Genomic DNA, 12036 nt, shown 5'->3' on the forward strand with positions numbered 1-12036 from the left:
GTTGAGGGGGGGAAGAGGACGTGTGGCGGCAGCAGACAGTGGGTTGCAAGGGCGGACGGGTCAGCAACGGCGGCTTGCGAAGATGGGACACCGAGAGCTTCAGAAATTTGCGCGCTGGCGTGCCGCTTGGCGCGCGGGACCATGCTGCTTGTCGCGCGCAGCGCCTCCCTTGCCGGCTCGGGCGCCCGCTGCATTGGAGCCAAGGGCTGCTGTTTCAGGGCTAGGGGGAAGCATGGAAACGCACCTGATGTTGGTTGAGGCCACGAAAAGTGCAAAGGGGTCCTCCTTCTCCGGGTCGAGCAGCCCCCGCTGCGCCATCTTCTTGATCTGGTTCATTCGCTTCTTCCGGTGGCTGGGGGCGACAGGAGGGGCAGGGTTTGGGGGGAGAGGGTGGGTGCGTCGTCGCAGTGATGAATTGGGCGGCAGGCTGCGTTCTTCAGCGGGCACGTGAATGGACGATTGGTGCGCACAGGGCAACGGGGCAGCAGCAGCGGCAGCGGCAGCGGCAGCGGCAGCAGCTGCAGCAGCAGCAGCAGCAGCAGCAGCAGCAGCAGCAGCAGCAGCAGCAGCAGCAGCAGCAGCAGCAGCAGCAGCAGCAGCAGAAGAAGAATAAGGAGCAGCAGCAGAAGACTAATAAGGAGCAGCAGCACTGGCTGCAATCACAGCGTCATCACAATTGTTCCCTGCGCTCCACCAGGCACCAGCAGCCCGCAACGCCTGAACAGCCCCTCGCCGCAGCGCCCTTCAACATTTCGACACCAACACCACCATCATGACCGGTTCCCCCTCCGCCGCCGCTGTGGCCTCTGCCGCGAGCCTCCGGCCTCGGCGCCCCTTGAAGCCCCCGCCTTCCCAGCCGCGCGGCGTGCACGGCGTCAAGGCGTGCCCGCCCACCTGCTGAGGTAGAGGTCCTTTTTGTAGCACCAGAGGACAGAGGGCCTCGCCTTGACGGCCGCCTTGGACAGCATGTAGTGCAGGTTGACGACCTGATGCGGTCATGCAGGCGTGCGCCATCGTAGAAATAGCTGGGTGTAGACTAATAATCAGGTCGGGTGGTTTGTTTCAGAGCCTGGGGCCCCAGGGAGGTGGCTGGCAGCCAGCAGGGGGCAGGGCGGGTGTAGCTGGTCGTGACGCCGCCCGGGACTGCGCGGCCTGTGGCAGCGGCTGCGGCGGGCTTGGGGGGCGGCCGTGCCGGGGTGGCCGGTGCGCAGGACGGGTGCAGGCCAGCTCACCTGGTCACGGCCCTTGTCGCCGATGATGACAAACAGCCCCCGCTGCCGCAGCTGCACGCAGTTCTCCACCAGCGTGCGGATACGGGAGTCCACCTTCTTCCGCATCTTGGTGGCGGGCGTGCGCTGCGGGCGCGCGTCTGGCCTGGGGAAAGAGGCGGCGGCGGCAGCAGGTGCGTCGGTGCGGCGGCCGCCCAGTGCCACGGCGCCAGAGGCCGCCTCACGAGGTAAAAACTAGAGTATGTGGGCTACCCGTGCTGCGCTTGTCGTCGCTGTTGCTGTGATAAGTATCGCTAAAGCTCAAAGTTGAGATGAAAAAAGTTGCTGGGTGCACTCACCGCAGGCCTGGTTCAAGATCAATCCGCTTCTCACGTACCAATTGAGTTTGCGAAAGGAACACGACAGACGTGGGCGTGCTGCCGCGTGCGATCTATATACTAAGTTCAGATGGCGCAGACTGCCCTGAAAGATGGCCAAAAGAGCCAAACTTTGATCCCGATAGCCGCGTATTTCCTAGCTGCGGGTCCTCGGCCCCATTGCAGCGCCACCTGGTGACACAGTGACGTCAGTAGTCGCTCCCTCCCTCGTCCTTCACTCCCGCCCTTGTGCTGCGCTTTGTAAACTGCATCCAGCATACATCCTGGATCAGCTGCCTGTGTTTGTGCCCCCCAAGACCTAGCCCCAGCAGCCGCACTGAATGTTGCGTGGGCCGTCTCAGCCGCGCAACAGTCAGTTGCAACTGCTGTAGGTGTTGTGCAACAGTGTTTGAGCTGGTGTTTAAGTGGCCCCTGCTGCTGTAGCCCGACGACATGTGCACATTGTCATGCAATGTGAAGTTCAAGTGCTGTAAGACAAGGTGCAGCTGGCTGCCGGCCACCGCACCTAGGGTTCAGGCGGACCAATCCCAGGGCACCAGTGAGGGTGGACGTGACAGGCAAAGCCGTGGGCGCCCCCAGCTCGCGACCGGCTGGTGTGCTTACATGCACGGCCCCTTCATAGGAATCGCTGCAAAACTTGTCAGCAGCCTTGTGCCCCAGCCTTTGGCTGCAAGCGATAAACAGCCCAACGATTACAGCGGGGCAAGAACGCTGCAAAGCACCAGCCAGCAAGAAGTGAGGGATATCTTGAGAAAGTCCCAATTATTGAGCAGCACCCGGCTCCAAGTTGCGCCGGGCGAAGTGCCAAGACTGTGAGAAAACAGGGCCCTATTTGACAGGGCAAGTAATATGATGCTTTGATGCGGGGTTGGCCCCAACATCACTGGCGGCACCTGAAGGGGTATGGGTTGAGTAGGTGGTGCGGCGTCCATCCTGCCCTGGCTCGCCGTGAGGCGGCGACGACCCCAAGCCAATCAACACAGGGCTGTTGGCGTGGGCAGTGCGCGGGGACGTGTGGGTGGGTTGGTGGCCGCCCTCACAGGAGGGGGCGCCCACCAAAAGAGGGATGAAATTGGTGATCAGTGCTCTGGTGCCGCTCACCCGGTCACCCACTGCCAACCTGGGGCGGCCGGGGCGACCTGTTAGCCATTTCAGTTCAGATTACGTAAGGTGCCTGTAAGGATGACGGCGCCCCAGCAGACTGCTCGCTTGCAGCGGCACCAAAAGTTGGAGCCCTGGCAGCCTGCGGCCGCGCCACTCGCCTTGCTGCCCGGCCGCACCTGCCCCAAACAGCGCCGTCAGCGCAGCCGCGGCGCCCAGCGCGAACACCGTCACCGCGGCGAGGGCGCCGCCGCCGCCCCCGGCCGCAGCGTGCGCAATCTGCCATCACTCGCCGCCGGCCGGCGCCTGCGCGGGCCACTCAGCCGTGGTGGCGGAGAGGTCGAGCTGGCCCCTGGCGATGGGGACGTCCACAGTGAGGCCACTAATCTGGGCGCGCCACGTGCCCAGGCGCGCCACCAGCGCCCCGTCCTCCGGCCGAGGGAGCGTGAAGTCTGCGGTCCGCAGCGGCAGCACGACCGCCTGCGACTCCCCCGGCGCGAGCGCGCGCGTGCGCGTGAAGGCGCGCAGGCTGCGCAGCGGGTAGCCGCCGGTGCCCTGGGGAGCGTGCGGGGGCGCGGGATGGGGCAGGGGGCGTCATCCGTCAGCTTTGCTTTCCACCGAGGGCTGGGCTCCCTTCAAATGAAAATCATCAACGCTGCGTCGTAAAGCTGCAAGCAGCATGCAAGCGCTGCGATGCGGCGAATGCCGTGGCATGTATTGCGCAGCAGGCAGGCCGTCAGCCTCGACGCCGAGCGTGACTCACCGCCTTTTCGGCGTGGGAGACGTACAAGAGCACGACCTCCTCGCCCGCCATTGCACCGGTGTTGCGCACGGTGACGCTGACGCAGTAGGCAGCGTGGTCGTAGCCTGCGCACTTGCCGCCCGCGTCCGTAGTTGGCGCGACGCTCATGGCAGAGTAGCTGCGGGCGGGCGCGGCGGGGGCGTGGGGTTGGGACGATGAGCGAGGCGTGTGTGGCTCGGGGTTGGTGGTGTGGACGTAGGGGCGGGCAGGTGATGAGGACGGGGCCTGCCCGCTGGTCGGGGCGACGGAGCATCGGTGCAACTGGCTGTCAGTTTCTCACCCACCCACCAAAACCTTGTTTGGTGCGCAACCAGACGTGTCACCCATCAGACCTGCAGACCGCGATGACTTCACATACCCACCCACTCAACAACAAGGTCGAGCGCGCAACACCCCGCACCTAAAGGTGGCGTAGGAGAGGCCGTGGCCAAAGGGGTAGAGCACATACTTGGGGTCCTCCACAAAGCGGTAGGTGCGGCCAGGGTACCCCTTGGCGGCGTCGGGCCGCATGCCAAACTCCTCCATGGGCGCCGCCGCGATGAAGGCCTCGCGGTACCAGGTGTTGGGCAGGCGGCCGCTGGGGGAGGCGCGGCCGAACAGCAGGTCCGACACGGCGCGGCCGCCCTCCTGCGGTTGCGGTCGCGCGGGGCGAGCGCCGGGCGACCAGGGAGTGGGGAGGCCGGTAGGGGCGCGGCGGACGTGCAGAGAGAGGGGAGCGCGGCCCCGCCGGGGCCAGCGCGCCGCAGGTGGCTGCAACGAATCTGTGGCAACGCACGGCCGCGGCTCGCACAATAGCAACCGCGCAAATCACATGGATGCTGTCCAGAACCCCGTGCAGGGGCCTCATGCTGCGGCACGCGCGCGCCCAACCCTCTCCCCCCCACCCAACAGCAGCGCCGCGCACCTGCCCAGGGAAGCCGGCCGCCATGATGGCCGCCACGCTGGGGCTGCCCTGCGCCCACGACAGGTCTACCGGGCCGCCGTTCATCACCACCAGCGCAATGGGCGTCGCGGGGCTGCGGCGCGCGAGCGCTTTGACCAGGTCAAGCTGGCGGCCGGGCAGGCCGAGGCCCTCTCGGTCAAAGCCCTCGCCCTCTGAGACGGGGCGGTATGAGAGGCGGCTGTCCTTCTGGGCGGGAGTGAGGGGCGTGCTGATGATGGAGGCGCCCAGGAACACCAGCGCCGCGTCGGCGCCGTCGCAGGACTGGGGGAGATGTTTGTGCGGGTGAGGTAAGGATCAAAAAAAGCAGGGTTTCGGCGTTAGGAGTGGAGGGGCGGATGCCATGCGATCAGCGGCGCACGAGTGCTAGGCGGGGCGCGTGACCGAGGCAAGACGCCTGCTGGGGGCAGCACGTTCGTCGAGCGGCGGGGCTATGCTGGCGAGAAGGGGGGCCTGCGCGCGCACCTGCAGGGCGCTCTCCAGGGGCCAGTCGTAGTAGTTCCAGGCCATGGTGCGCATGGTGTTGTCCGTAGTCACAGCCACGGTCGCGCCGGCTGCGTTGATGCGCGTGCATGCGAGCGTACGCTGGGGCCACGAGAGCAGCAGGCGGTCCAATTCCAAAGCAGGCAGGGCACAAGGGCAACCCACTGAAAAGCGGGTGGCGCAGCACAGTGCGGGGCACAGCGCGTGCGCCTTGAAGAGAATGTGGGCGGCCAGCCAGCCCATGCTCACCGAGCTCCGCCTTGATGGCGGCCAGAGGGGTGCTGGCGCCCTTGTCCCACGCGCCATAGTAGTTGCCCATCTGGTGGGCGCGGCCAGGCAGAGGGAGCGCAACCATGGGCTCCACAAAGCCGTCGGGGTGCCCCGGGGTGGTTGCAACAACAATTTGCAGAAATCAGCACTGCAAGCGCCTGCCACGCACCGGCGCCCAGAATCAGAGCGCGGAAACATGTAAAGTGAGCCGGGCGCCGTCGCCTGGCGGGCCGTGGGGCCCGTACAGCGCGCCAGAGCGGGGCCATTGCATGCTGCCACCCACCATGTGCTCAGCGCTGTCAGCCAGGGGCCCCACGACGCAGACTTTCTTGAGCTTGTCCTTTGCCAGCGGCAGCATCCTGCTGGTGGCGTTGAGGGCCGGCTCGTTCTTCAGCAGGACGATGCCTGCGCGGGGAGGGCAGCAGGGAGGGCGATCGGGTCAGCAAGACGGCGCAACCTGCTACCAGCGGCTACAAGGGTGCGTTCGAAAAACATGACTGACAGCCAGCTCGTTGAAAGGGCCAACTTGCTCGCGTCAGATACAGTCATCCAGTGCCTGCTGGTAAGCAGCTCGACCAGCTCTGCCAACACCATAAGTCGCGTTTGCGTTGCAGATTTCGCCCGTCGCGCCCGACGATCTGCCGGCTCGTCAGCCCTCAGCCCATGCATGCGCAGCGCTCCATGTGTGCCGCGCACCCTTCCGCGCGACGCTGCGCGCCAGCTCCTTGTGGCCTGCCGAGTTGACCTTGTCCAGTTCAGCGCCCGCCCATGGCATGGAAGACGGTGGGTCAAACTGGCCGGTCCTGATGCGGACGCCCATGGTGTGGTTGAGGGCCGAATCGATGTCTGCCTCTGTCAGGAGGCCCTGAGACAGCGCCTGGGACGCGGCCTGCGCAGGGGCGTGGGGAGACAATACCTCATTTATGCAAAATTGCCAAGGTAGATGGCGGCAGATGATGGCGTAGGCTGCACACCTGGGCAGTGAGAAATGTTGAAAGCAGAGGCAAGCTCCTGCAAGCACAGCAGAGCCAGACGTGTAGCCGCGCATTTCGCGCCAAGCACCGCGGCCTCGCGCCCGCGGCCCACCTTTTGGGAGTCCATGTTGTCGCAGAGCAGGTCCGTGCCCGCCTTGATCGCCTGCGCGATGGCCGCCGGCTCGTCGCGCGCCGTCTTGTGGCCCCACACCAGCCCCTGCACCGCGTTGCAGTCCGACACCACGTAACCGTCGAATCCCCACTTGTCCCGCAGCAGGCCCTGGAGCTTCGGCTTGTTGGCGCACATGGGCACGCCATCGACCGCGTTGTACGCGCACATGACGCCCTGGGTGCGGGCCGCGCGGATGCAGGCGTCGAAGGCCGGCAGGTAGGTGTCGGCCGCATCCTGGTTGGGTGGGGAGGGGACAGCCGAGCGCAAGGGGGGATGAGATTGGATTAGAGGTATGGTTGTGGGCGGCTGAAAGGCCATGATCATTTGAGGGTGTTGACTGGAGCTCTGACGGCCATCAGCTTGAGGGTGGTGTGATGCTGATCGCGGGTCAGGTGGCGAGAATGTTGACAAAACAACATAGTGGCTGATGCCGGCAGCATGGAGGGTACCTGGCTGACTAGATGCCCAGGGTGCGCTCGGTGTGCATGACTCACCACGGGGTCGATGCGCGCGTTGAATGAGTAGCGGCTCTGGCCGTCTGCCATCTCAAACGAGTAGCCGTAAAAGTGCTTGCAGGTGGCAGCAACCTGGGGCATGCCGGCGGTGGGGTTAAGCGAGCAGTGCATGCCATTCAACAGCGGAAGCATCATGTGCAGCTGAGATAGGTACGCATCACACCCGACGCCACCCGTCTCATCAGCTCCGCCACGTAGGTCTACCAAGCACACATCATTGCTTCCCTCCAAGACCTAACTGGCCTCGCCTCGCCGCCCGCCTGACCTCATCACAACGCCGTCGCGTCGGCCACGCCCCTCGCCTGTGCCGCCCGCGCCAGCAAGCGCGCGCATGCGTGGGCGCGCACACACACACGCACACACACGCACACACACGCACACACACACACACACACATGTGCGCACCCACCTTGACATAATTGGGGTCCTCCCCCTGCAGGCCCCTGACGACGTGCGCCGCCATCACCGACGACAGGTGGGGGTCCTCGCCCCAGGTCTCGCTGCCGCGGCCCCACCGCGGGTCCCGCAGGATGTTCATGTGGGGGGTCCAGCAGGTCAGCGCCCTGCAGGCGGAGTCGAGCAAGGGGGGGACGCAACAGCAGGGGTTTGATGAAGGCACCAGCCCAGCGAATGACCCAAGGGGCAGCATACAAAGCCGGACTCAGTTTAGGACATTTGCGGCGCTTGCACGGTCCGCAACTGCTGTTGCAAGCTGCATCGTGCTGGTTGCCAACACACCTGCACGCATGTGTTCGCACTCACGCACACAAGCACAAGCACCCAGGCCTGCCCTGATGTGCGCCTTTGCCCCACCTACTGACGCCCTTGCTCTTGACTTCGAAATTGTTTTTCGCCCGCATCTCAGTGCTGACCGCATCGAACACGCGTTTGACCAGCAGCCGGTCAAACGTCGACGCCATGACCAGCGGCTGAGGGAAAATTGTCGGCGGCTGCTTGGTGTAGGGGTTGGTCTCCCAGAGCCCGTGCAGGCACTCTGTGGGGGTCATGAAGAGGGGGTTGGGTGCAAAAACGTGCATTTGTGCAAAGGCTTGATCAAAGCTTTGTGTTCTCGCGCTGGCAACCTGTGCGGGCACGGCGCGGGGACTGTAACACAACTGCAGGCGGCAACTGCATGTCGACGCTTGCGCGTGCTGAGGTGCCCCTGCCACTGCCACCGGCTGTTGCGGAATGCATCATGGGGCTGGCGCCCTGCTGTAGGGCTCTCGCGCAACGAGCTGCCTCCCTCACCAGTCAGGAAATCAAATGCCTTGAGGCCCAGCCGCGGCACCGCCTGCTGCTTGTTGCTAAGGAGGGTCAGCTTCTCCTGCAATGTCAGCTTCTCAACCAGGTCGGCGGCACGCTCTGCTGCCGGCACCGCTGCATCCTTCCACTTGGGGGTTGATGCCGCCGCCGCGGCGACCACGGTGTCTGGCGTGCGGGCATTGATCGGCAGGAAGCCGGGCGACAGCGCGCGGGCTCCCCGTGGCGCCTCTGCCTCCGCGGCGCCGGCGTCCGCAACATCGGCCAGGGCGCTTCGAGACAGCAGGGCTGCGATCAGAGACGTTGTATTACTCGAATCAGCGGGCTGGGGACGAGGGCGAGCTGCTGCTAAGTGGCTGTTGCTTGACCGAGATAGCGATCGCTGCGCTCGCAGTGCCTCTCACCTGTGACTACCACAAGCGCCATCCACATCGCTAACGCGCCGCGTTGCAGCCGCTGACTGTCCATAGCACCCAGCATGCGCCGCGGGGTGCAATCCCTCGCACCGCCGTGGCACACTACGCTCTCAGACCGACAAAATTAATGAGACGACACTTTACTTATGAATCCGTGGGGGCCTTTGCAGATAAGATCATTATCACTGTGTGCTTTGCCCGGTGTGTGCGCGGTTGTACGGCGCCCGCCAACGCTTTGCCTTGCACATGTAGAAGAAAATTGAATCCTATATTAGTTTTTACTGGGCTCCACGGGCTGGAGACAGTTCAGTGCTAATGCTGCTGCTCGCTGCTGCTGCTGCCGAGTGACATCAGCAGGTGCGGGTGACCCATGAAGATGTTTTGCGGATGCTTGTGCAAGTATCAACCCTGCTGAAACTGTGTTCATAGGTCTCTATGGGGAAGTGGTGAAGATTGGATGAGGCACAGCAGCATCACCCTGTTCATTCTCCTCGGCCCCCAAACACCTGACGGGACCCGCAGGACCTGTCATAACCAGGCCGAAAGCATTGTTGCAGGGTTCTCCAGCCCAATGCTGCCCGCATATCTGTACGACTAATCTATAAAGCAATGTTCATGCTAGAGCGATGCATGCACAGGAATCCTATGGAGAATTCAGAGTCCTGCAACGGCCTAGATTATTTGACTTTTGGTGGTGGTCAGCAGCAGCAGCAGCAGCAGCAGCAGCAGCAGCAGCAGCAGCAGCAGCAGCAGCAGCAGCAGCAGCAGCAGCAGCAGCAGCAGCAGCAGCAGCAGCAGCAGCAGCAGCAGCACATATGTCCTTTGAAACAATTGAAACTCATTAGCAGCGACCCTTGCTGAAACGGCCTGGGAACGAGCAACTCAAATGACATGGTACCCTGAAGCACTGACGAATGCATTGTGACTTGCCTGTCGCAGTCTGTGACTGTGTGCATTTTTCCCCTGCCTGTTCACGACGTTGACTTCGTGACTGTTGCGCACTGCTCTTTCTTCTCCCATCTTGCAAACCCGAGCATGTGACCTGCCTGTTCAAATCACCCCTGTGTCCTGCTCCTCAAACCAATCCAGAAGGCAGCTGCAATGGCTGCTTGAGAGTGCAAAATTTCAGCGCTGGACCCCAGAGCATGAATCTGATTGATTAATCGCCGCCTGTTCTCAACCTGTGAAAGTCTCAACCCTCACGCTGACCCGTGCTCACACGCAACTGGGGTTACACAAGGTGCGCACAGGCTTCAACTGTCTGTCAGCTCGCAGGGGCCGGCGCCGCCTCTGCGACAGGTGGCTGCGGCTGCTGCGCGTCCTGCTGCTGCTGCTGCTGCTTCTGCTTCTGCTGCTGCTGCGCCTGCACCTGCCCCTCCAGCTCCTCCAGCAGCTTCACCCCAGCGGGCGCCAGCTTCCCGCCGCCCGCCACAAACCCTCTCCCGGTGGCGGCCGCGTCCGCGGCGCGCCCACGCGCCGCCAGGCTGCGCATCACCTGCAGCACCATGTGCTTTGACGGCCGCCGCAGGTGAGTACGCGCCAACAGCCACGCGCTTTCAAACTCGTCCGCGTCGTTGCCGCAGGCTGCCAGGGCAGCCTCGGAGAGGTTGGCGGAGATGGGCAGGGCCAGGGCGTTCGCGTTCTGCAGCAGCTGAATGTAGAAGCTGCCAGGCGCCTGCATGCGCTTGGCCGCCTGTGGAGGCATTGAGCGGGGCGTTGCAGGTCTGGGAGGGGCAGCGTCTAGAGTGTGCGACGAGCACAATACGGAGCTCTGGAAAGAGCGGTGTCTGGTGTGCATGCGAAAAGTGACCCGTGCATCAAGGCAGTCAAGGGGCGAATCAGCTGCAGCAGCGCCCGCAACCTCAGCTGAGGCCGCCCGTCTCTGTGGCCTGGCGCGGGGGCCATCTTCCTCCAAGGACGGCATCGCAGCGCAGAGACGGCGGCACCGCAGCACCCCACCTGCAGCAGTGCATTAGGCATGGAGCTGCTGTATGGATCGTAGTGCTTGAAACGCGTCGCGCGCACGCGGTTGAGGTGCACCAGCCGCGTTGCATCTGCAAGCTCGTCCACAGTCGACGCTTTGTGCACGAGCAACACCAGCTTCGCCTCGGCTGCGGGAGCAAATGGCGGCAGAACGTTACGTGGGTCGCGGCAAGGTAGGTCACGGACGCATGCTTGCATGCATGCGTGTGTGCGGGTGTGCGTCAGGCGCAAGGCCCTTACGGTGCCGCGCCCCGCATGTGCCCGTGAACTGGTTTCACCACCGGCGATCAAACGCCGGCCACCAAGGGCAAACGAGACGACTGCTGATTGCTGACTGCCCGGCGGCAGCGACAAGAATGTCTGCCTCTCACCGAGGGAATTTGTGATAGTCATGGACTTGACCAAATCCCGCAGCTCGGCAAACCCCATGGCTTCCAATTTAGCGGGGACGATTGCCTGCCGCTGGTGGTGGTGCTGCTGCTGAGCTTTAGTGTTGCCCGTTCCACTGCTGCTGGTGGAGGCGCTGTTGTTTACACCGCGCCTGTCAGCTTTGGCCGAGGCGACGGGCGCTGCGGCCGCTGCGAAGCCCCTGGCTAGCACACCGCTGCTGGCTGGCAGCACCAGCACATTAGCACTGCTGCTGCAGCAGCACGCCGACGCCGTGTGCTCCGCTGCGGCAACAGCTGTCCAAGCCTTACTTCTACTCAGAAGCAATGCCACTAGTTTCATGGGGCTTTCCATGGCAGCAAGGAGCATGATAATAATAGATCTGCAGATCGTGGAAATAGAGCTTGCCTCGTAGAAGGAGTTCAAATCACGTTACCTGAGCTTTCATACAGGTTCAAAGTCTGCTTCAAAACTGCATCCGAACAGCGCGGGCGATACTACGGTACCGACCGGGCCCACAGCAAAGTGCGAGGTTGTAGGCACGCCCATTCAAGCCGGGGATCGTACTGTAGGTTTTCAAGTATATAAAACATTTGCTGAGCGTGTGTCCAGCATCAGCCATGCGTCGCCAGGTCCTCAAGCTCGTCCCCCGCCTCTGCCAGGCTCAGGCCTTGGCCGCGCGCGGGGGCGCTGTGCAGCTCAGGAGCTTCGCAGATGTTGCCGATGCGGACTTGAAGAAGACGACTCTCTATGACTTCCACGTCGCGCACGGCGGTGCGGCCCTGCTCGCGCCGCGCGCTTTGCGCCGCCCAACCCCCCACGTCCACCCAGTGGGAAAGTGCCGTGCCCATGTCAACTCCACAATCGGCCCCACCCTAACGGCAGAGCCTAAACACGCCGCATATGCTTGCCCAACCCCCTCTGCGCCGCGCGCAGCCAAAATGGTGCCGTTTGCCGGCTACTCGATGCCCATCCAGTACAAGGACTCCATCATGGAATCAACCACCTGGTGCCGCGCCCACGCGTCGGTGTTCGACGTGTCCCACATGTGCGGCCTCACCCTCAAGGTGCGCCCGTCACCGCGCCCGCCTCGCCCCGCCGGCAGGACAGGCGCCCTTTACGGCGGG

At 63.7% G+C, this 12036-nt stretch overlaps 5 protein-coding genes across 5 annotated transcripts in view; 2 read left to right on the forward strand and 3 right to left on the reverse strand.

Annotated features, from left to right (window-relative positions):
* Nucleotides 1-410: 410 nt before the first annotated feature.
* On the forward strand, nt 411-776 carry MNEG_2781 (hypothetical protein; the record flags this gene model as incomplete). Its single annotated transcript, XM_014048735.1, has 1 exon — nt 411-776. One exon carries the CDS (start codon nt 411-413, stop codon nt 774-776), a length of 366 nt encoding a protein of 121 aa, XP_013904189.1.
* Nucleotides 777-875: 99 nt separating this feature from the next.
* MNEG_2782 (hypothetical protein) lies at nt 876-1337 on the reverse strand (the record flags this gene model as incomplete). Its single annotated transcript, XM_014048736.1, has 2 exons — nt 876-986; nt 1233-1337. 2 exons carry the CDS (start codon nt 1335-1337, stop codon nt 876-878), a joined length of 216 nt encoding a protein of 71 aa, XP_013904190.1.
* Nucleotides 1338-2992: 1655 nt separating this feature from the next.
* On the reverse strand, nt 2993-8555 carry MNEG_2783 (hypothetical protein; the record flags this gene model as incomplete). The annotated part of the gene is made up of 14 exons (XM_014048737.1): nt 2993-3262; nt 3471-3627; nt 3910-4136; nt 4414-4713; nt 4915-5003; nt 5182-5251; nt 5486-5607; nt 5899-6091; nt 6289-6582; nt 6843-6935; nt 7273-7426; nt 7677-7857; nt 8112-8411; nt 8528-8555. 14 exons carry the CDS (start codon nt 8553-8555, stop codon nt 2993-2995), a joined length of 2478 nt encoding a protein of 825 aa, XP_013904191.1.
* Nucleotides 8556-9803: 1248 nt separating this feature from the next.
* Nucleotides 9804-11263, reverse strand: MNEG_2784 (hypothetical protein; the record flags this gene model as incomplete). The annotated part of the gene is made up of 3 exons (XM_014048738.1): nt 9804-10232; nt 10499-10650; nt 10894-11263. 3 exons carry the CDS (start codon nt 11261-11263, stop codon nt 9804-9806), a joined length of 951 nt encoding a protein of 316 aa, XP_013904192.1.
* Nucleotides 11264-11850: 587 nt separating this feature from the next.
* The window catches only part of MNEG_2785 (aminomethyltransferase), a gene marked incomplete at both ends in the record, with an annotated part of 3550 nt that continues 3364 nt past the window's right edge, over nt 11851-12036 (forward strand). The window contains one exon of the mRNA XM_014048739.1: nt 11851-11976. Within this exon, the coding sequence (XP_013904193.1) occupies nt 11851-11976 (126 nt within the window). The remainder of the gene's footprint in view (nt 11977-12036) is intronic.

Source organism: Monoraphidium neglectum (genome assembly GCF_000611645.1).
Source record: "Monoraphidium neglectum strain SAG 48.87 unplaced genomic scaffold scaffold00327, whole genome shotgun sequence".
Classification (NCBI taxonomy): Eukaryota; Viridiplantae; Chlorophyta; class Chlorophyceae; order Sphaeropleales; family Selenastraceae; genus Monoraphidium; species Monoraphidium neglectum.